The sequence below is a fragment of the Oryctolagus cuniculus genome, chromosome 6 (genome assembly GCF_964237555.1).
Source record: "Oryctolagus cuniculus chromosome 6, mOryCun1.1, whole genome shotgun sequence".
Taxonomy (NCBI): domain Eukaryota; kingdom Metazoa; phylum Chordata; class Mammalia; order Lagomorpha; family Leporidae; genus Oryctolagus; species Oryctolagus cuniculus.
This window is the reverse complement of record NC_091437.1, coordinates 99,935,813-99,963,615: the sequence shown is the minus strand read 5'-3', so window position 1 is coordinate 99,963,615 and position 27,803 is coordinate 99,935,813. Positions and strand designations below refer to the sequence as shown.

The following is a 27,803-nucleotide window of genomic DNA, read 5'->3' as shown; positions in this document are numbered from 1 at the left end:
GGCAGCAGCAGAACATGAGCACCAAGTAGTCCTCTATGTTCCTTTGGCACCATCTTCAACATACTGGCCCGATTTTTTTCTTAACCACCCAACGTCACCAGGGATGCTGAGAGGAAAAACATGAGAGTTAGTGCTATTAAAACGCACTTCATGTATCTTGTTGTTCTTAACAAGATCCTAAAGAACAATAAGATGACAGTGTCAGTAGAATACAGGGCTAACTTAAAGACACTAAAGTGAAAGCAACATTGGCTTTCACTCTTTATGTACCACATTTTTTTTAAAGAGAAGCTATCTTGTGATCCATAGAGAAAAGGACAAATTTAAATCCTCAGCATGTATCTGAGGCCAGTGAAAGCATGGAGAAGGGTCTGTGCCTATTAAATCTACATGAGTGAAACAGGTGACATGTGGCTGAAGTGAAGCTCCTTCCAGTGACTCCCTGTGGGGACAGGTTACAGAGGTCAGTAAACCACAAAGATCACAGACAGGAATGTGGCTTTATAAGAAATTCTATCATCTTAATGCAAGGAAGCTTCACAGAAAAAAGGAAAACTGGTCCAATTCAAGGGATGTATTTGTCAGTGTAAAAACCTTTTCAGTCTAAGAGACTCCTGCTGTATGCACGGTATGCAAATGTGAAGCGCAGGTTCTGCCCATTCCAAGTGGCAAAAGAAGGCAAGAACGGCCAAACCACAGCTCCCCAGGGACATGGCCATGTAGTACATGAATGAAATGGAAAAGCATACAAAAACAGACAGAAGTTGATGAAGCTCCTGCAGTCCCAGAGCCCAGGAGCTTGATCTGGAAAAGGAGAGCTGGGGAGTACTGAGTACTGAGACCTAGGGAGTACTGAGAGCAAAGGTGCTGATTCTGTACAATGAAGCGGCTGAAACCCGATGGGCCCTCTTGAAATAACTGATGACCAAGGAGAGGCCTCCTTTTCACCTTCCTCACGGTGCTGCGCCTTGATGGCTGCAGCAGCTGCAGATACCAGCAAGTCCTCCAGCAGACTCATGGGGAAGCTCTCAGCTCGCAAGAGCCCTGAGCCAGCTGTCCAGAACGCCGACTTAGAATGTGCTCCCCTGTGGCCAGAAGGGTGCTTGAGCCCTTCTAGCTCTGCGGCGGGGTCTGGGCCCTGCACCCGCTCCCTTGCTGTGCTAAGTCACAGCTCCGTGCCGAGCTTCCAAGTCAGCATCAGCTTTGGTGTGTGGTTCCTCCAATCCCCTGAGCCACCCCTGGTAGCCAGCCGGCCTGCCGGGTGCAGTAAATGTGATCCCGCCTGTCGCTCGGCCTCAGCAGAAGAAGGACATGACCATATTTATTGCTGTTGCTATTCTGGGGGCTGGATGACGTTTTTCTCCCCTTGTGGCTGAGCACTGCCCGTTCATCTTTCACCACTCCCTCCAAGTCGACAAGGCTAAAACCAGTGATACAAATAGATTCTATCAGGAGGACAGTTAAAAGGAGACTTCTTAGGCATTTCCAAATCCATCTGCAGTATGTCATTAAAAGCTTTAAACTTGTCACTCTGTATTTTAACTGTATACGGTTAGCATCCCACTTTGAACCATCAATGGTTCCCGGCGGTCACTTTGTTAAGGAATAAAAACATGGAGAAGAGAAGGCGGTGAGGGATCAGTTTGATAAGCACAGCTTAGAAATTTGGCAAATGTGGACTTTTTCACTGCTGAGTGTTGGGAGTGTCCCAGTGTTACCAGAACACTTGAAGATTTTCCACTTGCCTGTGTGCCACATCAGTCCCTCCACATTTCCTCACGAAGACACTCCTCTTTTCTGTGACGTCAAACAGACTAAATGACAAGTCACAGACACACCAATTAAGGCTACAATAATACAGGGCACAGGTGATGGCTCCTGGGAAGTAACTATATACAGATTTTCTAAATGAAGAACTTAGAGACGTAAATAACCAATTACAACATGCATTACATGAGGCACCAAAGGAGAGTGGTTCTGACTTACCCAGTAACGCCACTTATTACCAACGGGGCAAAATCTTCCACAAGGCTCAGAATCCTTCCTTGTTTGTTCGTACTCACCTGACTGATCTTCTACACTTGGCATTTTAGCCTTGCTAAATGCACTCCTCGGATATCTTGTGCCCTTCCATAGTCCCATTTGAAACATGCACAGAAACAGAACATTATCATGCAGGCAGTGGGTTGCAGAGACAACAGGCAGGTTTGAATCCCTGCTTTGCTGGACTCCTTTGTGGAGCCACTGTAAGCCTCCATTTCCGTGGTAAAATTAAGGGGATTCTAGTAGCCACTTCCTCAGCTTGTTGTGAAAATTAAGTGAGAAAAATATGTGGAAAAGCAATTAGAAAAATTAAAAGGCTGAGAACAGGAGCCTTGTTTTTTAACCTTGCCCCAGCAAGTTTCCTCCAGCTTGGTTGTCATTCGTTTTCCACCTGTTTTCACTCATAAAGTGAAAATATACAGGAGTTATGCTCCCAATTCGGAGACTTCTGGCTGCCTGCTGGGGAAATACCTTTTCAATATCCAAAGTATTATTTAAAGTGAGCTATCAGCTTGACTAAATTGCACCTGAAGAGTGCACAAAGGATAGAACTTTCTGAATAAAAGTATTTAGAACAGGGCCAATTCTTAGCATTAAAAAGAAGTTATACATAAAAATATAGACCATACAAATGTCTCTTTTGCCCTGATACTGTGTTTTCATCTCTCCTTCCTTTTTTTCTCTTTTTTCCTTTAAAGATTTTATTTATTTGAAAGCGGAGTTACAGAGAGGCAGAGACAGAGGAACTGGCTCATTCCCCAAGTGGCCGCAACAGCCAGAGCTGGGCTGATCCTAGGCCAGGAGCAAGGAGCTTCTTCTGGGTCTCTCATGCAGGTGCAGGGGCTCAAGCACTTGAGTAATCTTCACTGCTTTCCCAGGCCACAGCAGAGAGCTGGGTCAGAAGTGGAGCAACCAGGACTCAAACAGGCGCCCGTATGGGATGGCAGCACTGCAGGTAGTGGCTTTTTTACCCACTGGGTCAGCCCTTTCCTCCCTTTTTTCTATTGCATATTTCTGCACACTCACATCTCAGATGTATACAAATAGAACTGATTTGTGTCTCTAGGACCAAGATTAATAGCTTGAGATCCATTTCTACTAATGGTGGTAAAACAGTTTTGTCACTTTCAGGGTGACTCAGCCACCTCCAGGATAATGCAAATCTCTTTGGAGTAAATATTCAGTCACCCTTCTCCCTCTGGTCAGGGGCAGGAGTGGGGAATGGATCCCATTTTCTGTTGTCTTAGTATTCCCCTGGCCTCCGGGGAGAGGCATCTGGCTTGAGAACCATTCTCTGGTCCTCAGTGAAGTTTGCTATCCAGCTGAATCTTGGGGCATGATCTTTGGCCTTGATGCATCCGCTGAAAGATTTACATCCAAGGTCACTTGTGGTCAGTCTTCCCAGCAAGATCAAGCATGGTTAGTGTGTGGATATCCAAGCCTCCTCACCAAAGCTGACTCAATCTTGGCTCTAACGGGTCCTCTGAAATACATCCACATCTTCCTTCCCATCTTTGCCTTTGTGATGTCTTCCCCAAGCCTTCCTCTTATCCACACGTGGCCCTGACAACCCACGAGCTTCTAATTCTTATCCATATTAGGCTCACCTCTGGTCTCCTCCATACTTCAACCTTAGAAGCCAAGAGACCTAAAAAGGCTTGTTGTAGCTAATGCTGCCCTGGAAACAGACTATGAGATTTACTTACAGAAGGTCTATTGGCAAATAGAGCAATCCCATAAGGAAACCAAGGAAGTTGGGTTAGGCAGAGAGAGAAATTAGAGCCGCCATGTAGTTGCAAAGAAGCTGAGGCAAGGGGGCCAGACCTTTGCATTCTCAACAATTGGCCCATCATTGGAGATATGCTGCCCTCAAAGAGTTCACATGAACTCGGGCTAGAAGACCTACTTAGGCAAAGGTAATTCTTGAAGGACCCAGCCACAAAGCACCACCCATCAACACTCAGAGCAGCCTGGGGAGCTGGTGCCATTTCCAGAAGGCAGAGTCTGGGTAGCTACAGGGTGTGTCTGCCCAAACACTCCCATCATCCCCTCCATCCTAGGTGGCTGTCCTGGGTAGGTTCTGGTTATTTGATTAGGCTACTGCTACCCCTCCTCCTACAGGTCTGAGAGGCAGAGTCATGTAAGACTCTTCTGCCCTCAGATCCTCCTTTTATGTGGGACTAGTGCCTCTATCTGGAAGTTATCCCCGTGACCTGCCCCAAACCTCTCCAAAGTTCTTAGCATATCTGATCGATGTTGCACAGTAAAAACCCTCATTCAACTCTCCAGTCGGTGGCTTTTGAGAACCCCAGCAATTTTTTTTACTCTCATCAAAGCCTGACTCTTATAGTAGCCATGTTCTCTTGCATATCCTGTCTGCTAACATGAAAATGTGTTTTCAATTTGGCAGTTTCAATTTTATCCCCTTTGTACCTTTCCCTCTTCTCCCCTCTTGAAGTTGTGAGCATTTCTGACAGGCAGGAAGACTTGTGGCCACTTGAAATAATGAAAATGAGCTGTAGTTGACCTGTTCAAATATATGAAGCAGACCTACCTCTAGCTGTAGACTACACCAGTTTCTGCCTTGTGACAAAATGCACATTTCTTTTGGCTGCTCTTTGCCTTTGGTGTAGTGCACTAACTGACGAGAGCTCCCAGTTTTACAGTGCCACATACTGTCAAAATTTTCTTTGATAACTATTCTCTATGTGCCTGAAAACAGAGCTCAGGCCTCCCTGGGACCTTAATATTTTCTTCCTACACCCCAGTGCATCAGTCTGTGTACCTGACTTTGGAGGCTAGTGCTCTAAGCCTGTTTCACTGCATGGCCTGAGAGGCAAAGACCTCTTCCTCACCTCTTGCTAATCTTATCTGTCCTAGACATCATAAGCAGGAACCACAGGGTCTTGTGACCTTACCCAAGCTGGTCTCTCCTTCCACTTAGATCTGAATGATCACTTTGGACCCTACCAAACTCTAGATTCTAATGATCCCTATTTTAGATTATCAGAAGGAATGATTTATCCTGTCCCCTTGGCTCTGTGTGAGAAAGAAATAGTTTCCTTTTTTTTCCTTCAAGGAAGTCTCTGGGAATGGTCCACTCTTTATTTAGGAGTGTTTTCCAAACACACAGCACTGGGAGTTCATCCATGTATTCCAAGGGGCCTGATAATTTTCTCTAAATTTTTTCATCTCTGTAGCCTGCTACTTGGTTTCAAAGCTATGTTTAGGCTGAGTTTGGCACTGAGTCCTTCTACTGTAATTGTTTCTGACTAATGAGAAGAGAGACAAACCAAATATGTAAATGGTTCATCTCCACCAAGCAATAGCAAAATGGTCTGCCTGCACATTGTACCAAGAAAGGGCTCCTAATAGATCGCACAGCAGAGTCCTCAAGGGCATCTGGCAGGTTGCATGTGCTGAACTCCAGAGGAGCAGTGCCTCTGTGGGCAGTACCATAACATTTTCCAAAGCAAAACATCATCTGTTACATTACATTCTGGTTGTTAATTTTGATATGACTTGTTTTCAATTTACAATGGCTTTAAGTTTTAAAATGAGTTTTAAGCATGCAGAGATACACCTTATTTTATGTTTCATATTTTGAAGTACATATGGATAATTGTAAAGATAATGAAAATAATAAAATTATGGAAGGGAGGCCTAGATAAACATTTGGTTTCCTTAAAAAAGTTATTTGTGGATTTCTCAAGTTTGGAAAATACTGTCCTATAGTGGGGCGGGGGTGGGGGTGGGGTCACGTCTTCAGGGTATGGATCAAAAGTAATAGAGAGAGAAGCTGGCATTTCACACCTTTATATTTTCTTTCTCATACTGCTCCACCATGGGGAAAATGACTCAAAACTCATGTTTCTTAATGAGCTCTTAGAAAAAGATCCCAAACAAGCATGTCCCCTGCCTTCTTCCCAACTACCTTCTCCCACCAAGACTTTTTTCTCCACTCAGTGAATCCAAGCAGAAATGCCAAGCTCTTATCTACCTCTGAATTGTTTCCTCTTCTCTGGCTGATCAACATACTTCCCTGGATATCTCCAACTCATCCTTCAGAGTTTAGCTTGCATGCCACTTCAGAGAAGCATCTGATTCATACCCAATGGAAGAATGGTTTGTGGATGGATGGATGCGTGGATGGTAAATTTAAAAAAATAGTTTCCCTTTTACTCTAAGTGACAGTGCCTCTTACTATTCTTTTTATAGCACCATTTTTTTCAATTTGCAATGATATATTGATTTAGTGTCTACTCCCTCAATGGACGGTAACTTCTACGAGGGCAGGCAGTTAATGACATTATGCCCACTCCAGGGCATCCTTTGCTTCATACATGTTGAGTATATGATCAGAAGAAAACATGAGCATTACATTCACATCATGAAAATAGCTGTACAGGGGGAAAGACTTTTTCTGACATTTTAAAATCTTTTAATTAATGGGTTGCATTAACATGGAACAATCAAATAAGTTTGAGATAAAGTTTGAGGAAGTGCAACATGTGGCCTTTGGGGCGAAGGATAATTACAAACTGAAATAGCACTTAGCCCCCTCAGACACTACAAAGTATGTGTCAGAATCAATATGAAGATAACTTCAAAGGCTACAGACTTTTTAGCAAAATTCAGTTACCACTTGTACTTTATACTATCTAAAGATATATAGGATTCAGTAGTTTCCAAACCATTCACTCATAATAGAAAACTGTTTTCCTCTAACAGATCATTTGAAAAAAAAAAAAAATCCGTGAGTTCACCCCTAAGTCCCTCTTGTCTAAAAACTGCTCTAAAGCCCCAGGAGTGATGGACAGGGTAGCCTGCTCCTGAGGAGCAGGAGCCAGCCAATGTGCCCATCCAGAGCAGGGCCAAGTGACACTTGCCAGCGAGATCACGGCTCCAATTCTAAAGTGGCTGGAAACCGCAGAGCTGGGGATGGGGTACTTTGCTGTGTGATAACCTAAGGGCAAGCTCTTCTGGGCTTAGCCCAGGGCCTGTGCTGCCTGTTTCCCCAAGGTGGTGAAAGAGACAGACCTCTTAAGACCAGCAGTCCCTAGGCACAGCTGGAGTTCAGGATCCACATACTGGACAGGAGATGAAGACCCCACAAGTCCACCCACTGCTTTGGCCTACACCTATCAGAGTTTTAAGGTGTTCATTTCAAGGCCACCTTATTAATAGCTAGTCTGGTCTTATATCCACTGTTCATGGTACACTTATCTCTGGGAGATATGTTCTTACTTAGGACTTTTGAATTTTGCTTTTAAAATGACAAGGAGAAGGATATTGTTTATAATCCTCAAAGCACTCCAAGAGAGATTTCATGGCAACAAAAAAATGAAGCTCTTTGAGGATCATTAGTATCATGGAACTTTGAGTTTATTTGATGAGTATATGGACTCAGTCCACGGGAGAAGATTACCCCGCAGTAATGCTTCCCTGACGAACACTCAGAGTGGTTATTTAAAACACAGATTCCTGAGCCTCGCACAAATCCACAGAATCAGAATTCATCAAGGGAGAGACCTGGGCATGTGTATATTTAGCAAGAGCCCCTGGGAGATATTCAGCAGGGGAGTTAGGGAAATTGTCTTACAACAATGAACCCTCATCAGAGAAATACATTAGGTTCGCTAAGGAAGCTCTCAGACATGTGTGATGGGGCCACTCTCAGGGATTCACTCAGGGTTGGTCGAACCTGCACAAGCATCTTTTTAAATATATTCTGCAGTAGATTCTTACCTTTGCTTTGAAGTATCCGTCCTACAGGAAGAGTCAACATGGATCTGAGGTCTGGAAGTAAGGCATAATTTAGCCTAGGCTGTTACAGTGATGAAAATGGCAGTGCAAACCTCTCTAGAAATAGCAAAACTTTCAGACCACCAAATATGGCAGGACTGACATACCAGTATACAGCTGGAGGTTTCAAAATGTCCACTTCTGTCACAGGCAGACAGTCTATGAATTATTCAATCAGTTGATGAGTCAGAAATCACTCATACCATCTGGATTACCCAGGCAGTCTTTTCTCATTTGGCACAGTAAGTTTGGGAGGGTCCTAAAATTCATTAGATCGACTCATTACTTTACACCTGTTATTACACCATTTGCCAGTGCAGTGCTATTCAATCACATCTATAGGACTGACTTTTAAGATAAGTAAAATAATAAACAGCTGAAGATTGACATTTCAATTTAATTAAATTATAATAAGGAATATAATTTCAGTTTTCAAAATATAAACAACTGGGTGATTGGTGTAGCAGTTAAGATGCTGCTTGGCCCATCCACATCCCCCAGTAGAATCCCTGAGTTCAAGTCCTAGCTACGCTCCCAATCCCAGCTTCCTGCTAATGTTCATCCTGGAAGGCAGCAGGTGATGACTCAAGTGGCTGGGGCCCTGCCATTCTAATGAGAGACCTGGATTGAATTCCTAGCTCCTGCCTTTGGCCTGGCCTAACCCTGGGTGTTGTAGGCACTTGGGGAGTGCAGCAGTGGATGGGAGCTCCCTCTCTAAAAAATAACTAACTAAATTGGAAAGTCAAATTGCAATTCAGTGATGTTTTTCACTCCTATGTTGTTTATTTTTCTTTGTATCTCTACGTACATATAAACACAGCAAAATATAGCACACCACATACACTGCACTCTTCCTTGCTTTTTCCCACTGAATAGACCTTGGGAATTTTCCGTTATCAGTCCAAAGAAAGCTATCTCATTCTGTCTTAAGAACCATGAAATCTGACTTCAATTCTGTTTTATTCAGTTCTAGATTAGGTTTTTTTTATTTCTCTTTCACCAAGACCCAACTGAATACCTAAGAGTGGGTGTGCTTTTTAAAGACCATTGGATATATAGGTTCAGGACCTGCATGAAGCAGATGCCAGGACAGAATCAGACATGCAAGAGATGCACCGGGGAGAACACATGTGAAACATAAAGCCCACAGGAAGAAGAGCTAGATGGGGAAAGCCTTTGAGTCATGATGCAGGTCTGAAACTGGTCAAAAGAAAGAGGGAGGCAAGAATTGTGCCCAGGAGCTTCAGACCGTAGTGTATCCAGCCAGGTCAATGGGGAATACAGAAAATGACACCTATCAGAGAGGGGACCTGTGTTGAGAAGGAATGGCCCTGCTCTTGTAACCCTACTGTGTTCTGTTCTCGGAAACAGCTTAGGGAGAGTATGGCCTTAGTGCCTGTGATCCAAAGGTGCAGCAGCTTGAGGTTGGTGAACCTCTTCACAGCTGTTCTCATGAAGGAAGATCTGGGCGGTGCCCATCCACAACTACCACCATCTCCCCCTTGCACTGCCAAGATGGTCTTCTCCACATGTGTTCCAGAGCAGTTCCTCTGGGCCTCTCTTCCTGAAGGAAAGTTAATGAGACAAATAGCAGCCCCTCCTCTTGACAGTTGGTCTTAAGGCTGCAAACAGTCGTCATCATTTCGTTCCTCCCATTTTTCTCCCACTCGGCTATCACATCCATAGGATCTGGTGGTTCTTATGGTGGTATGACCCAAACTTTCAATCCTGGAGGATCTGAACCTTTGTTAGTCGTACCTTACTCAGCCCAGGGTTGCTGCATGTTTGGTATCCATGGTTACAAGGGCCAGAGGCATATAGGAGGCACTCAAATGGATCATCCAGGTTCTGTACTCCTTTACAACCCCATTGTATGAAAGCTTCCTCTGGCCCATTAAAGTCAATCAAACCTACCAGTATGGGGATTCTTCTCCCCTGCTAATCACTGCACACAAGGAATCAATGAGACTTCCAGACAGCAGCCATAGTGTGCACCTCAATAGAGCTCCTGTGCCATCTTCTGGCAGGAGTACTTCTGCTCTGGGACCCCACAGAGCCCAGGGTTGCATGGACAGGAAGGATGAAACCCTTAGTAGGCCACTGCATGTGAGGGTAAGTGAGGGACTAGTGCTTCCACTTCTCAGTTCCCAGACCTGCATGCCTCTCCTATTAGTAATGGTGCCTTAGAGAAGCCTGAAGTAGAGCACACTGCTGCATTTCCAAGGGCACCACTCCATCTTCGTAGATTATTACCAGGACTTCAGCTGTGCCATTAGGTGATCATGCCATCATTCTATGAGTTTTAGTCCTCATACATAACAAGGTATGCAGTAATGTGGTGTGTGGTGACCTGCAAAGCCCATGATCAGGAATTTCCTTCACTGTGAACTGGGTCCCCAGTTGGATGTTGGGTGTGCAAAATGTCATGCCTGTAGATCCAGCATTCCCTAAGTACCTCGATAGTGGTAGTAAAGCCCGAGACTTTCAGGTCAGGAATGGCAAACCTAACCCAAAATAGGTGTCTATACCTAATGAAGAAGAACCACTGTATATTCCAGGCTGAAAGAAGACTAACATAATCAACTTGCCACCAACTATTGGTATTTTCATGGAATAGTCTCTGTTGCTGGCAGGTTGGATATTCAGAGGCTGAGAAAGCTAAGGTGGTCTTGATAAGTAGAAATTCTTCCTATGGAACCCATGTGCAGCCTCTACCTCTGCTACCAAGACTACTAAGTTCATATGCACCTTGTTCCAGTTCTGGAATTGCTGGTGAAATGGTCTAACTAATGTCAACTGGCTGATTCCTGGTGTTTATTTGAGTATACAGTGCCTCCTCTATGAAGGGCACTGGCATGCAAAACAAAACTCTTCCCACCTATGTCCACTCCTATACTGTCATCCACCCCAGACCTCCATATCTTCAGCCTCCCAGTCTTTCTCCTTCCAGACCACTAACCTGTTGGACAGACTTCCCGCCAGTACTCAGAACGTGACATATATTCTACGATGGGTCACTCTTTCATGAGATGTAGCAATTTGCCTTTGGGTTTGGAGGGGCCGTCCTGGATGTGAGACTGCCCCAGACCTGAAGCTGTAGCAGCTGGAGGTTGTCTGCTGAGACCCTCCTCACTACAGTTTCTCTTGAAGGGAGATCTGAGCAGTCCACCTCCATGACCATTCCCTGGGGAGTTCTGATGACCTAATAAGTAAAACAAGAATAACAAGTAAAATGCAAGAGATGACAAAATGGAATATGATTAAGGAAAGGAAGAGGAATTCAAGATTTATCTGGAATGCAATCAGTATCTAAAGAATCCTACAAAGGTTTCTGGTGTGCTTGCTGAGGAAAGATAAACATCCCTCTCACCACTCAGAGGAAAGCCTTTTCTATTATTGGTTATTGTTTCAGATCCCATTCCAGAGCTCTTGGAGCCATTCATTCCTCGATTATAATTTACATTTCTCTTACTGCTTAATAAATGATTTCTTTTTTCTCTCCCTCAGCTATGAGTCATTTAGCAGCTTACTCCTTAATTGTGCTTTCAACAATATTGTGTGCCTCCTTTCTTTATTCAGTCACTTTGGGAAAAGGTTATCTCATCAATTTTCACAACTTTTAAAAACATCTTAATTCCAACACTCCCAAATTGCTTTTCTATTCCCTTGCTATCCCCAAATTTGTGTGACTTCAAATGCTGAGGCACCTTCCCACTGATCACCAGAACAAAGTACTGTGGTTTTAAATGCAGCATGAGAGATGATCTCATCTTGTCTCCTCTGGTTCCAGGCATCTCTTTTCCAGCATGTCTCTTGTTTTCACAATCACAGACATGAATTCTACCCATTCCTTTTCTCTGTAGGGTGTCTCTTAACTGAAGAAAATCATTCCATTAGAGTCTTCTAAAAGGATGTGTCTTTACTATAGCCACAAAGCTAAACAATATGCCTGTGATTCCCAAAAATAGTTCCAACCACAGCAGTGCACAAAATCACTGTCCTCTGAACTCTATAACACTTGAGCGCTTATTGGCTGGTTGTAGTTGCATCCCTTGTACTTTTATCATTTTTCTTTCATAGCTCCTTTCTCTTTAGAGATACTTTATAGCTTTAAGAACAAGGTCAGATCCTCACTTCTGTCTCCAAGCCTAGGCTGGTAATCACATATACATACATATATACACATACACATCCCCAGGCACACATATATGTTTCAGGGTTTGCTTCTGGTACTAGGTCTTCAATATGCACCTGCAATTCATTCTGTGTCTTAAAGTTTGCTATTTTTATGGCCCCCTTTAATCAGTCCTTAACCTTTTTATTGTTGGAACTTTCTTGAAACCTTCCATGAGCTTCTTCACAGACACAGATGTCGTCTGGGGCTATGTAGATCTTTCACCATTGGGAAGAGAAGGCTGAGGGCCACAAGGGACAAGTTACAGGAACAAATCAAAATACTACCCTTGAGCTTTAAATAAGGCTCAGCTGGTGTTTTTAATGTCAGAATTAGACTATTTCTAAATTACACATATAGCCTCTAGGGTAGTGTTGCCTAGTTGTACAAGCCAACAAGTATCCAGCAATTATTCAAAATCCCAGCCCCATGAAACTATTGGCTGGAACAAGCCTAAAATGAAGGAAACAAGAAGAGCATAACAGAAAGAAAAACATACAGGGAATGAGACCACTAAAGCGGTAGGAAAAAAGGAGGGAGGGAGGAAGCAAGAGATCTGGGTCTCAGAGACATTGAGGAGGTCAGTGCTCACGAGCTTCAAATCCACAGCTGCCAATAGCAGGACAGGCACTGAAGAGAGTCCAGTTTATCTGTCTAATAGGAGGGCTCCAGTGAATGGATGGACATCACTGGACTCCTGAGAACAGGACCCGAATCAAGTGGCATGAGAATGGCAGGTAGTGAGGTGAAGACTTGAGGGTCATGGAGTCTTTCAAAAAGGTCTGAAGTTTCAAAAACAGATACAGGACTTGAAAAAAGTAAGACTAGGAAATTAGAGCTATTTTAATACGGAGGACACAAGCGCATACTTGTTGACTGGGAGGGAAGAAATTGAGCATATTTAAAAGGAAGGAATTGGCTGGCTCCACACCTCACTTGGCTAATCCTCTGCCTGCGGCACCGGCACACCGGGTTCTAGTCCCGGTTGGGGCGCCGGATTCTGTCCTGGTTGCTCCTCTTCTAGTCCAGCTCTCTGGTGTGGCCCGGGAGGGCAGTGGAGGATGGCCCAAGTGCTTGGGCCCTGCACCCCATGGGAGACCAGGAGGAAGCACCTGGCTCCTGGCTTCAGATCGGCGCAGCACGCCGGCAGCAGTGACCATTTGGGGATTGAACCAATGGAAGGAAAACCTTTCTCTCTGTCTCTCTCTCTGTCACTGTCTAACTCTGCCTGTCAAAAAAATAAATAAATTTTTAAAAATTAAAAAATAAATAAAAAAAGAGAAGGAATTGACCCAGAACTTGGAGAGGAAAAGAATGTCTTCTTCTGTCGGGGAATGGGTGGAGAAAGGAAGAAAAGGAGAACCATGCAGTGTTTTGCAGAGGGGAAAGTGAAGGCAGCTCTTTACCCTGTGAGGTAAGGACAAGGCCCACTGCTCAGTAAGAGAGAGCTGGGTCTGCCAGGGGCTCAAGGGCAGCGATGAGCATCTGGGACTTGCTGAGAAAAGATCTGCTGAGAAGCAGGGAGGGACTTCCTTGGGGCAACTGGTAGATGGCGTGATTACCTCCAGAAAGGACTTCCCAAGAGTACGGGATAATGAATGGTAGCCTAGGATTAGCTACTGGGTGGGTAGATGTGCCAGTAGAGAGTTGAATGCCAGGACAGGGTGGTAGAAGTGACTCACTAGGGCCTACAGGCTGTCCAGGGAAGGACAAGAGGATAGGGGTGCATCAAATGAGTGAAGACTTTGGTAAGAGTCTGTTATTCATTCACTGAGCATGGAGAAGACAAGAACATCTTGTTAAGGAGCGGCACTGGAAAGTTCCAATTTTCAGAGTTGGCCATTCTGTGTCTGGGAAGGTAGACTTTCATTTAAAGATCATGACACTGAGAAAGGCCATGGATTCTGAGACCAGGCTGAAACTGCCAGGACAGTGGCAGGAGACAGCAGCAGGCAGAGGCAAAGCAGATGTGCCCTGCCTCCTGATAAACACGGGGACCTACAGAGAAGATGGCGACTAGAGTGGGCCACTGGCAGCAGGACAAGGGAACAGGGCAAGACTCAAAAGGAGATGGCACAAAGCAACAGCTGTCAGAGTGAAAGAGAGAGGGAAAGAAACAAGGCTTCCTTACTTGTCAACTGACTGACTTTTAGAGTTTGACTTCTGTTACCCAACTGCTTACTGAACATCTTCTCTGTGGTATATTTTGGGATCATCCTCTGCTAAATTAACATACCTTCCCCAACCCCTGTAATTTACTCTTCTTCCTCCATAAAAAAAAAAATAAAAATAAAAAAAAATAAAAACACTCGAGACAGTGGCATCACTATTCACCCAGACTGAAAGTCTAAAAAGCAGGAATTAAAACATCTTCTGTGCCCTTTCTTGCCTCCTCTAAGATTGATCTGTCCCCTCACCCACCATGTGAAAGGCTGCAATGTGTTCTCAACCTTGGTCCAATAAAAGACAGCAATCAAGAACCACCTCTAGAATTACACAGATGTGAACTTGAACCCCAGCTCAACCATTTCTACCTTGAGTAATCCTGGGCAGATCAACATATTAAGCCCATTTTTTCCTTCAATAAAATTATTGTAATACTAGTACGAATCATACTGATTGAGATTTAGGTGACTACTTGTAAAGAACTTAACATAGTATCTGGCACACACTAATTCCCTTAAAAGATATGAGAAGCCTCCTCCTCCCAAACTAATTTTGGAACTCTTCTGATTTCATGCTGTCTGAAATGTTTATGACCATATAATTTGGAAAGAGATGAATTATTTATTTGAAAGGCAGGGTGTCAGAGAGAGAGAGAGAGAGATCTTCCATTTGCTGGTTCATTCTCCAAATGGCCACAGCAGCCACAACTGTGCCTAAAGTCAGGAATCCATCCTGGTTTCTCACATGGGTGGCATCAGGGGCTCAAGCACTTACGCCATCATTCACTGCCTTCCTAGGCATACTAGCAGAAAGTTGGAGAAGAAGTAGAGCAGCCGGGACTCAAATAGGCATTCTGATAAGGGATGCCAGCATCAAAGGCAGTTGCTTAACCACTGCACCACAATGTCAGCCCCATGACCATATTTCTTAATATTTGCACTTATTATGGGTAAATTTCTTATATTTTATGAATATTTGATTATTATAATCAAAATATTTGATTATTTTTATTTTTATAAATCAGGCTAATGATATTCATCTTGAGTTATAAATTGATTTCAGGTGTTTTTACATACTTAGAATCATCTCCTTTAGACAGAAAACACCTATAGATTAGCTTTTTATTTGTAAATTCTTAATAAAAATCCTCAGTAATTAATTCTAACATGTTAATAAAAATGAACTTATCAAATTCTTAAATATACCTTCATTTTACTTTTTTTTAAAATATTCATTCATTTATTTGAAAGACAGAGGCAGAGAGAGGTCTTCATCTGCTGGTTCACTCTCCAGATGGCTTCAATGGCCAGAGCTGGGTAGAAGCTTCTTCCAGGTCTCCCATGCAGGTACAGGGGTCCAAGGACTTGGGCCATCTTCTACTGCTTTCCCAGGCCACAGCAGAGAGCTGGATAGGAAGTGGAGCAGCTGGGACTCAAACCGGCACCTGTATGGGATGCTTGCAGTACAAGTGGCAGCTTTACCTGCTATGTCACAGTGTTTACCCCTGTGTACCTTCATTTTAAAAACATCTCTAAAGGGCAGGTATTAGGATGAGCATTGTGGAGCAGTCAGTTAAGCCAGTACCCCATATCAGAGTACCCACATTCTATACCAGAGTGCCAATTCGAGTCCCAGCTACTGCTCTTCCAATCCAGCTTCCTACTGATGCATCCTGGGAAGCAGCTCATGTGCTTTGGCCCCTGCCACCTGTCACCTCCATGGAGTGCCTGGCTACTGACTCCATCCTGTCCCAGCCCTGGCTATTGTGGGAATTCGGGAGTGAACTAGCTGATGGAAGATCCATCTCTTGCTCACTCACTTGCTCTCACTCTGCCTTTCAAGTAAGTAAAAATACACATTTTTTAAAAAGGCTTATTTAATTATTTGAAAGTCAGAGTTACACAGAGAGAGGGAGACAGACAGACAGACAGACAGACACACACACACACACACAGAGTCTTTCATCGGCTAGTTCACTCCCCAGATGGCTGCAAAGGTCAGAGCTGAGCTGGTCAGAAGCCAGGAGCCAGGAGCTTCCTCGACCTCCCACCTGGGTAGCAGGGGTCCAAGTACTTGGGACATATTGTACTGCTTTTCCCAGGCCATTAGCAGGGAGTTGGATTAGAAGTGGAGCAGCCAGGATACCAACCAGCACCCATATGGGATGCCAGCATTGCAAGCAGCAGCTTTACCTGCTATGCCACAACACTAGCCCCCAAAACAGACATTTTTCTAAAAATAAAAAAATTAAACATTTTAAAGGGCAGATATTTAACCTAGTGGTTAAGATACCAGTTACAATACCTAGCAATCCACAGTGCTCCTGGGTTCAACTCCTGGCTCCAGCTCCCAATTCCAGCTCCCTACCAATACAAACCCTGGGAAACAGTGGTGATGGCTCAAGTAGTTGCGTCCCTGCTGTCCATGTGAAAGACCTGGATTGAGTTCCAGGTTCATGGTTTGGCGCAGTCCAGTCCTGGCCATTACAGGCATTTAAGTGAACCAGAGGATGCAAGCTCTGTCTCTTTCTCTCTCTGACTCTCAAATAAGTAAATAAAAATTTCAAAAACAACCATCAAATTCTAAGGAAAACATCCATATCAATAGGTTGCTAACTGGGCAAATTCACATTTGAAATGGCTTATCATTTGTTATGAAATGTTTAATAATGCAAATTTGCAATATCTGGGTCTTTTGAGCATGGAGGAAAACAAACTGCTAGAGTGGTTGTTGGTCCCTGGGCTTGAATGGCCTCCCCCATCCCACCTGTCAAGCCAACATTCACATTCTCTTCTTACTAATCCCTTCTTAAAGCTCAATTCAACTCCCCCTTATCCAGGGCAAAGGTTCAGAGGGAGAGGGAAAATAAGGACATTACTAACCCTGAGTATTCAACGGCAGCTTATTCCACTGTCTCCTATCAGCTATGTCATTATTCTCAACGCCACTTCCTTGTCCTAGTTCTTTCTCAGTCTTCTCCAACCAATATCAACAAACCTGAACATTCACTTTAAGGAATACAGGTACGTGAATGGGGAAAACATACCACTGTGACGCCAACAGGTACACAGAAGTGTGGCTTGTATGGTTACTTTGCCAAAAACTGTTCCGGCAGATAGCAAAAATCCAGTACTAACTTTCTTCCATAAAGACAGTCAATGGTAGAGTCCGGTTGGGATTAAGATTAGTTAAAATTTAATAATAGATACCTGGTGGAAGATTTTCACTTTTAATTAAGGTTCCTTCCAAGGAAGAAATCTATCAGGGATAAAAGAGGAAAAGATTAAGAAATAAATGGCTATATCTCTTGTCCTCCCCAAATCTCCATATTCGGTGAAGATGTGTGAGTACCACTATCCTTTGCCCAACTACCATAAATGGGCCAAACTTCACACACTCCAGAAAATCTCTCATTTGCATGAGAACTGATTAATAAGAGCAATGCATAAATGTTTCAAAAACCTAGCCCAAAGAAGAAAAGCTGAGAGACAAAGGATACTCTGAGTATTTCAGGCATGGAAAGCCAAGACACTCTGGCAAAAGATCTCTGTGAGTGAGATCTCAGTGGAAAGAACAGGTCTTCAAAGAAGGAGGTACCTTTCTCTGAAGGGAGGAGAGAACCTCCACTTTGACTATGACCTTGTCTAAACAAGATAAGAGTCGGAGAACTCAAGGGGCTTCCATAGCCTTGGAAACTCATGACTGGAGCATAGGGAGATTACTGATGCCATAGACAGGAGTGTCAATTGGTAAAGTCAACAACAGGAGTCACTGTGCACTTACTCCTCATGTAGGATCTCTGTCCTTAATGTGCTGTGCATTGAGATTTAATGCTATAACGAGTACTCAAATAATATATTTCACTTTGTGTTTCTATGGGGGTGCAAACTGTTGAAATCTTTACTTAATGCATACTAAACTGATCCTCTGTAAAAAAAAAAAAAAAAAAAAAAAAAAAAGAAAAGAAAAGAAAAGAAACTATCAACTCCCAACTTGACTCTCACTGGGATTAAACATGACAATAGGTCTGATCTGATTTCATCATCATTAAAAAAAATCATCTATTATTTTTCACTTTATGTTTATGTGTGGGAGCAAACTGTTGAAATCCTTACTTAATGTATACTAAGCTGATCTTCTGTATATTAAGATAATCGAAAATGAATCTTGATGTGAATGGAAGGGGAGAGGGAGTGGGAAAGGGGAGGGTTGTGGGTGGGAGGGACGGTATGGGGGGGAACCCATAGTAATCCATTATTCGTACTTTGGAAACGTATATTCATTAAATAAAAGTTAAAAAAAAAAAAAAAAAAAGAAAAGTGGGGGGGGGAAAAACGTTAGCTTCAGCAATCACCCTATTTCTTACATTAGGCAGGACCTCAAAATAGATGTGAACGTGTCCATCTCTGTTGGCTCCTGATTGTCATATATCCCATAACAGAGAAATGGAATTACAGCTCAGCTGCAGAGCCCTGGGCCCTCATCTTCCCAGTGGCCTAAATCAAGCCCCAGTCCAGGACAAGGCGCTGAGCGAGATGTATAATGATTCAGGCCACTAGGGTAAGCACTATTCCTGGCAACTCCACGGGCAGCGCCATGCAGGAGGGTTTTAATGCTCTTTGGCGATTTGGTTCTATGTAAACAGAGATTTTTCTTTCAGTCTTTCAGCCAGAAAAGCTGGAAAGGCCAGCTCCGGTCCTGAGAGAGAGAGAGAGAGACAATCAAGGTCAGCTTTAGTTCCTTTTCTGTGCAGTTTAAGCCTACATTTTCCCTGCTGCCTTCCTGACACCTGTCCTTATATTTTTATCTGATTATCAAATACCTAGTGAGAGAAGCTTTGGCAGCCTGGTGCTTGTGCAGTCATCCAGAGCCCTCCCAGCCGCAGGAACACCCGCAGAGCAGTGTTGAGAGGCCAACCTAAGACCACTGGCTGTGAACCTCAAGTGTCTCCAGTGGGTGTTTGGACGGTGAGGGTGGGACCAACGCCTGCTCTCACCAGGAGCAAAAATGAGTGATTCAACTTGCAGACTCCCAGAGCTCTAATTCCTGGCTTGGCACTGCTCCTACCACACACTCAGTTATTACCTAACATAGAAAAGGGAAGGCAAATCTTGCCGTTCCCATCGGGAAGATGGCAAAATAGAGGCTGAGAAGTTTAGAAGAGTTGCCTAAAGTGCATTCGACACAGCAACGTTGTCGCTAGAAAGTAGATCAGCTGACAGCTGTGGTGGTTTTGTAGGTCACAGTCTCTTTGTAAGTTTAGAAGGTGCTGTACTTGCCACATCCCTCCTTGAAAACTTCTATTTACTTTCTGGATACCAGCGCAGCGGTACCAGGTGTACATTCCAGACACTTCTCCATATACACAGTCTGAGTCCTCTGTCTGTTGGGTACACAGCTCCAGGGTGAAGAGTTTCTAAGGTTAAGAAGAACAAATGAGGTATTCGCAGTAGCAGGCTGTAACGGAAACATCTTCAACATTAGAAATCTTAAAGGACGAGCCAATTTATTCTGGGGTTTTCAAGCTGTCTTGCTCTCTCTCTCAGTAGCTTCATTAAATAAATGCAAACACATGTGCTTTGCAATGGGTAGGTGTAAAAGAACATTCTGCACAATTATAGCTAGGCTGCTGCAGATTTGTATCACATGCATGCATATATCTGGGGGACATTAATTCATGATGACAGCTGAGCATGACAAATGCAGGAGTACACAAGTTGGAATGTCGGAGAAAAATGCAACTACAAACCCCATGCAGACAAACACGCATATAAAGACTTCCCTCAACACACACACACACACACACGTGGCCGCACTTACAGGAGCTTAACCACATCGAAAAACCCCAAACGCAAACTCAGGAGGCTCGGGCGCCCGCGAGCTAGCCCCCACACGAGCAGCCGCGCCTTCATCTGCAGGCGGGGACTGCCGCGCGTCCACGGGCACACGCGCCCTCCCACCAGCATCCCACTGCGCGAACACAAGCGCACCGCCCGGTCCCCGCGCCCGCCCGCCAGCCGCCCGCCGGGGAAGCGGTGGCTCCCGGCGCCGGGGGGCAGGGCCCGGTGGGGCGGGAGCGCCGTGGGGCCGGGCCTCGGCGCCCGGGGAGGGGACGAGGGGCGGGCGCGGGGCGGCGCCCGGCTCACGTGGGCGGGCGGGAGCAGCTGAAGGTCCGCTCGGGAGCCTGGGCTGTCCTCTCGCGCGCGGCGCTGGCCGGGGCGGCGGCAGCGGCCAAGGAGGAGGAGGAGGAGGAGGAGGAAGGCGGCGGTGGTGGCGGCGGCGGCAGAGGAGGGGAGGACGGGGGCGGCGTCGGACTGGAGCCGTGCGGCGGCGCGAGCTGCCCGGGGCGCTGTCGTGAGCTCGCCCGCCGGGCCCCCACCCCCGAGCTACACCCTGCCGTGCCCAGCTCTGCCCGCGTCCGTGCCCCCGCGGGGAGCGCGCCGGGGCTGCCCCCCGAATGACGGGCGGAAGGTTCGACTTCGACGATGGCGGCACCTACTGCGGCGGCTGGGAGGAGGGCAAGGCGCACGGGCATGGCATCTGCACGGGGCCCAAGGGCCAGGGCGAGTACTCCGGCTCCTGGTCGCACGGCTTCGAGGTGGTCGGAGGCTACACCTGGCCCAGCGGCAACACCTACCAGGGCTACTGGGCGCAGGGCAAGCGGCACGGGCTGGGGGTGGAGACGAAGGGCAAGTGGATGTACCGGGGGGAGTGGTCGCACGGTTTCAAGGGGCGCTACGGGGTCCGGCAGAGCCTGTGCACCCCCGCTCGCTACGAGGGTACCTGGAGTAACGGGCTGCAGGACGGGTACGGCGTGGAGACCTACGGGGACGGAGGTGAGCGGCGTCGCAGGCGGCTCGGCTGCTCGGCGAGCTGGTGCGGTGGGCTTTGCCCAGGCTGCGGGGGGTGGGGAAAGCGGGGCGGACGCGCGGCGCACGTGTCCGGAAACCCGCCAAAACACCTGGGCCGGCGTCCACCCGCCTCCCGCGCCTCCCTGGCCCCGGAGGCTGCTTCGGGACGGAGGGACTGGGGCGCGAGGCTTTGGGGGCTGACCCGGTTCTAGGAGTGGGCGGCGTGTCCACACTCGGGGGAGCGAGGCGTGAATCTACCTGGCCGGCGCCAGCTCTGCACTGCTGCCCGGGAGGGCTGGGCTGGATCGAGGACGCTGTCACTTGAGCCCTTCACATTACGTTCCTGATCCCTCCCTCTCCCGGCCGGGTTTGAAATCGCCACTCTGGTGGAGTTAGCGCGAACGCGCTTGGGGCTGGTGAGGCTGGCGGTCCGTGCTGACCGCTCCCCGGATTGGTTTCACGCGGAGTCGGATTTCGCTCCTGGTTCTCCTGTAGCCTAAAGATAGAAGCCAGAACCCCATAACTAGGATGTTGGGGGAATTGTACCTTCTTCAGGCTGCGTTTGGAAACGTCGTTATTGGAGGCAGAGACCACCTGATGCAGAGGGGGTGGGTTTTCCTCCTAGTTCGCATTCGGTTCTTTAAAGCTTAGGTTTTCCCATCGAAAGAGTAGCAAGCTTTGGTGATCTGGTGACCACTGAACGAATTACTAGGAAAACGTGTTCGAGATGGTTAGCTCAGCCGCGCTTTTTGGAAGCACCATGGAAAGACGTGTTCCTTGCAGCTGCTTACTTGGGCAGGGCGGAATCAGTAGCTACTCAGGTGCTACCTGCAGGTGTATGACCTAAACAGTATTCCTGGTTGTGAACCGAGATCATCTTGTCTTGACTATTTAGCCATATTTTCTAGAGAAATTGTGTATGCCCTGGCACAGAAGTTCTCTTTTTTACATTACAAAGTGTGTACATTATTGAAACAGGTGTCCTGAAACCTGGTGGATTCCCTTATGTTTTAAAGCTGGGGAACACGGATAGCCTGTGCTTTGGCAAAATACGTTTTCTGATGATAAACCTAACCTCACTGAATTGAAAAGGATCGTAGGAGGCGATGTCCCCTTTTGGAATTAAGCCACTCAGAGTTAGAGGATATTAAAGCGATCCAATTAAAAGTTTCTGCAGCCCACTGCAGCCCCAGTTATGCCATTGCTTATATAAAAGCTTATACAATTTGTACACTTCACTTACTCAGAACACTTGGGCCGTGTTTCAAATGCAAAACAGCAGAATGGTAGGATTTGCTAAAAAGGACATCTTTTCATCCTACGGTATAAAGAATATGGTTCTCATGGATTAAAAAGAAAAAAAAAAAACTTTTCTAATACTTTTACATTGACTGTAGGAGTCCTGAGCTCCACAGTGGTTTAATCAGGGGCCTAAGATGGTCTGAATAGGCATGAAGTGCTTTGGTTGACAGCCCTGTAAATATGTTAGTTTGTGGTTGGATTTTATTGGAGGCCCCAGCTCTATTGTATAACAAAATTCCATGCTCAATCGTGAAATGCAAAATTTATTTTTTAAAAGTGTGCATTTTATAACCTTTTCAGAAGGCTGCGGATAGTGTTCTTACAGAAGTGTTGGAAGGTTAAAAATAGTTGTCTTTTAAAGTTACTACTCATTAAACAAAATCTGTTGGTTTAGGATAGGCATTATACCTAGTAATCAAAATATATATAGCACAGTAAAGCCTGTCTGTGTCTGTGTGGTAGAAGCCCAAATAAACCTCCAGGATGACTTTATGAATAATTTGCTTTAAAACATTTTTTTCTAAAAAACTCAAAATTTGGCATCATCATAGTACTGTAGTTTTCTTTTTCTACAGAAAAAAAACCCACAAAAAATTCAGTATGCTATAATTAGGAAAAAAATCACTATTGAGTGTCTACTCAGTGTTAGTTGACTTTCTGCTTTCTCTTTTATGCCACCTTTCATTTCACTAGAAAATCCAGGCTCATACTATAGGGGGAGGGGGGATCTCAATAGAAATGTACAGCTGTAACTTATTTCATTCAAAGGTTTTGTCCAAAATAGGAATACCACTTTCTTTACTCCTAATAGAGCTTCTTTTTGCCTCCACTCTCCACTCCTGTACAATATCAGATTAAGGAAAAATCTGATTCACGTATTTTGTTGTTACATTGAATTGAGGAAGGAATTCCAGGTGAAAGGTATCACTTAGATTATTAGTGATTTATGTGTGGAATGTGGCTGAAATAGAAACCCCCTGAATATTAAGACTAAGTAAGTACCATACTCATGAAATCCACGTCTAGGTATCTGGAATTTTTTATGCAAATTGTAATCTGCAATACTTTGTTTTTTCACCTGCCATAAAACTATTGAGAATATTGGAGGAGACCCATTATTTTGTTATCCATGTATACACTTGCACATACCCATTCATAGCATGCAAACTTAAGTTGGCATAGTACAGTCCACATTTGACTGAAACTCATTCTGAACTGGATGCCTTCCACTACAAGTCTGTGTAGTAGTTAAAATGGCTCGATCTAAAAAATCAGCTCCCAGAGAACGCAATTTAAAACAAACCTGTAAAAAATTTGTACACTTTTGAAATATGTGTTTATATTAAGAATCAAGAGGAATGGATTAGAACTTTATTTGAGCAACAGGGAGAAATTGGAGCCTACCTGTTTGCTAAGGAAATGTGTGCTTTTTTCCTAGATTCATTGACTTAAGCTATTTTAAATTTCAGATGAACTACTAACAGTTTTGACTGTAAATTGGTTTCTAGCAATTCGGACAGGAATGTGGCCAAGGTGACTGTTCCCCTCACTGCCATATCCTTGTGTGACAGTTCAGCACAGAAGTAAATTTCCTGTTGCTGTTGCTTTGCTTCCTTGGGGATTCTAAATACTGATCTTACTTTTGGAGGTGTCTTTGAAGTATATCAGCTGTTATCAGTGTCTCATCCACCAATATGCCATGGTTGCAATTTGACAAGTATATACTTATTGATATCAGCATTTTTGCAAATTGTGGTAGCAAATTAACATTCATTATGTAGAAAAGTTAACCAAAAATAAGATTTGTTTTAGTATGTAGAAATCAGGTTGTATAACGTTCATCCTAGAATGTTAATTTTATCTATATAGGCAAAAGAAAAGTCAAAGTTGACATTTCCTGTTCATCTCAGTTCCTTTTCCTGGTGAGGTGGCAGAGTTTTGGAGATGGCTGGTATTCTGTAAGAAGTGTCTGACCATGAAACGCTTTATTGACTACCTCAGCTTTTGGGCCTGTCCTTTTGAGAAAGCTATGGTTCCCTACCTCCTCCAAAGTTTACAGATGTCAGATTAAGCTTTTGCATCCACCCAGAGTATGACATGAACAGTACAAGATGCATGTAGGAGTTCGTTGTCACTCTTATTGTCTGTTTATATGATTTATTTATTTTTTTATTTTTTGACAGTGGACAGTGAGAGAGACAGAGAGAAAGGTCTTCCTTTGCCGTTGGTTCACCCTCCAATGGCCGCCGCGGCCGGCGTGCTGCAGCCAGCACACCATGCTGATCCAAATGCAGGAGCCAGGTGCTTCTCCTGGTCTCCCATGGGTTGCAGGGCCCAAGCACTTGGGCCATCCTCCACTGCACTCTCTGGCCACAGCAGAGAGCTGGCCTGGAAGAGGGGCAACCGGGACAGAATCCGGTGCCCTGACCAGGACTAGAACCCGGTGTGCCAGCGCCACAAGGCGGAGGATTAGCCAAGTGAGCCGCGGCGCCGGCCAGTTTATATGATGCAAATATGTTAGAACAATCAGAGTAGGTAATCATGAATTTGGTCAACTTGGGGAGCCATTATAGTTTTAATTCTTAAGATCAATGAAATAATCAGCCCTTGTTAACACAATGATGTGAAACCACTAGCATTATTAGCAGTTTTAAAATACGTGGTACACAGGGGAAATTTGTGCATGGCAATGTAAAATAGAAGTGTAACATCTATATAATCAGAAGTCAAGGGCTGGCGCTATGGCTCAATAGGCTAATCCTCCGCCTTGCGGCGCCAGCACACCTGGTTCTAGTCCCAGTCGGAGCGCCGGATTCTGTCCCGGTTGCCCCTCTTCCAGGCCAGCTCTCTGCTGTGGCCACGGAGTGCAGTGGAGGATGGCCCAAGTGCTTGGGCCCTGCACCCCATGGGAGACCAGGAGAAGCACCTGGCTCCTGGCTTCGGATCAGCGCAGTGCGTGCTGGCCGCGGCAGCCATTGGAGTGTGAACCAACGGCAAAGGAAGACCTTTCTCTCTGTCTCTCTCTCACTGTCCACTCTGCCTGTCAAAAATAAAAAAAAAAAAAGTCAAGACAACATAATCACGATTTATTTTATATGACATTGTAAATTGTTGTGTATAACAGGAATAATCACATTTTAAAATTTCAAGATAGCTGCTTTTGGAGGATATTATTTAACATTTTTCTTTTGATTAAAGGAAATGGTCTTAATTTTGAAAAGCAAATTCTAAATTCCCTGATTTAACACTCCTTTCCTCTGCAGATTATTTTAAAACCTATACCAGGTTTTTGTTTTTGTTTTTGATTTTTTTTTAATGTCTTTTCTTATTTGGTAGAAAAACTTACCACTTAGAGATTTACATATTTGCTCTGAGATGAAGTCCATGACAGTAAGAGTGGAAGGTTTCTTCTGGCCTTATCTCAGGTTTTCCAAAGGCAAAAGGTGTGTTCTCCTGTTATCCATAGTCACACACACCCACAGAGCACAGGGGATTTCGTGTTAAGCAGTTCCTGCCCTCAGGGTGCTTCCAGTCTGTGCTGTGATTCAGGACACAATGGAAGAGCAAGGGAAACTCACCAAGAGAGTGGCCAGGAAAAAGGAGAGGCTTGGCAAGTAATATGGCACAATGCTTGCCCTTCCATTTAGAAGCACAAAAATGTTAAGTTGGGCATTTTTTTCATAATAGAGGTATCTTGTGCTTGTCAAGTCACTCTGAGTTCACCATCGTTCACCCAAATCTAAATGATAACCCTAAATATTGAATAGTTATCCTTAACTTAAAGAAAAGGTGCTGAACACAGTAGAAAATGTAAGGTGACTCATTTGACAACTCATCCCAACCCTCCACAACACTGATAATTTTAAATCTTTGTGCTTGTGGGAATGTAAATGCTGACATAGACCTTAAAGTCATCTTTGGAATTGTTCATCCAAATTAGCAAAATTAGAATATAGTTCACAAATAGAATTCATTTCCCCTTCTACTGTCACATTCACTGCTTTCCCAAGAGGGATTTTGGATGCATCCATCCCAGGAAGGGGAGATTATTACCTAATGAACACACTTTTTATGTTAGAAAGTAGTGGTTTTCTTCTGAACACTCCTATACCTTTTCAAATGAAAGGCAAAATTTATCAGAGCATTGGAAACTCCTATACAAGTTGAGTTATGTTAAAGCCATAGAGTTACAGGGCTGGAACTCCCAACAAGAAGCTGGACTTGGGGGGAGGGGGGGCCGGGGAGGGCTTGTGGGATGTGACCGTGGGTCCATCTGCCCTGCACGTCTGGGGCTGGCAGGCAATTGCTGGCACCCGCCACAGCTCCCAACTCACACTGTGCTCTCTCGCGCTCTCTCCCGAAGGTACCTACCAGGGCCAGTGGGCCGGCGGCATGCGGCACGGCTATGGCGTGCGCCAGAGTGTACCCTATGGCATGGCCACGGTGATCCGCTCGCCGCTGCGCACCTCGCTGGCCTCGCTGCGCAGCGAGCAGAGCAATGGCAGCGTCCTGCACGACGCCGCGGCCGCCGCCGACACCCCGACAGGCACACGCGGGGGCTTCGTGCTTAACTTCCACGCGGACGCCGAGCTGGCAGGCAAGAAGAAGGGCGGCCTCTTCCGCAGGGGCTCGCTCCTGGGAAGCATGAAACTTCGCAAGTCTGAGTCCAAGTCTTCCATCTCCAGCAAGCGCAGCTCGGTCCGCAGCGATGCGGCCATGAGCAGAATCAGCTCCAGCGATGCCAACTCCACCATCAGCTTCGGCGACGTCGACTGTGATTTTTGCCCGGTGGAAGACCACGTGGACGCCACCACCACGGAGACCTACATGGGCGAGTGGAAGAATGACAAGCGCAATGGTTTCGGCATCAGCGAACGCTCCAACGGCATGAAGTACGAAGGCGAGTGGGCCAACAACAAGAGGCATGGCTATGGCTGCACCGTGTTTCCCGACGGCTCCAAAGAAGAGGGGAAATACAAAAATAATATTCTGGTCCGTGGAATAAGGAAGCAACTTATACCCATAAGAAATACAAAAACTAGGGAGAAGGTGGACAGAGCGATTGAAGGCGCGCAAAGGGCAGCCGCCATGGCCAGAACCAAGGTGGAAATCGCAAACTCAAGGTAAGTAAACGCAGGGTGCGTGGTTTTGCTGAGTTATTCAAAACAGCAGAGTAGCAGATATGTCTGTCGGTTTGATGGTACCATCACCAAACGGGTTTAATGCCTGCCTCCCCCCAAAAACATTTAATGTGAAAAATAGTGAAGCACTGAAGAATGTGCTGATCCGAAACGTGTGTCATCAACAGAGGAAGGCGTACTGATCTCTTCTTCCTGTCCTAAGTTACTCGCCTAATACGTGATGGGGTCACTGGGGCCCTGTGTCCATCTTCCTGCATCCGGGAATTTGCATATTTAAAGGACTTCTGAAATACTGCCCCAAGAGTACTATGGTGTGCCAGA

At 45.3% G+C, this 27,803-nt stretch overlaps 2 protein-coding genes across 7 annotated transcripts in view; one reads left to right on the top strand and one right to left on the bottom strand.

Annotated features, from left to right (window-relative positions):
- Positions 1-20,238, bottom strand: part of GDAP1 (ganglioside induced differentiation associated protein 1) — a 70,100-nt gene extending 49,862 nt beyond the window's left edge. Inside the window, exon 1 of one of the 3 annotated variants that reach the window (XM_051843847.2) lies at positions 20,009-20,238. The gene's annotated coding sequence lies outside the window, so the exon portion shown is untranslated. The remainder of the gene's footprint in view (positions 1-20,008) is intronic. The other 2 variants (XM_070075240.1, XM_002710643.5) reach the window with 2 other exon arrangements.
- Positions 20,239-20,382: 144 nt separating this feature from the next.
- JPH1 (junctophilin 1) overlaps positions 20,383-27,803 on the top strand; it is a 94,265-nt gene continuing 86,844 nt past the window's right edge. For 3 of the 4 annotated variants that reach the window (XM_008255639.4, XM_008255638.4, XM_008255637.4), the window contains exons 1-2: positions 20,383-21,024; positions 26,705-27,464. In XM_008255639.4, coding sequence (XP_008253861.1) covers positions 20,646-21,024; positions 26,705-27,464 — 1,139 coding nt within the window. In that variant the 5' untranslated portion in view covers positions 20,383-20,645. 4 annotated transcript variants of the gene reach the window in all.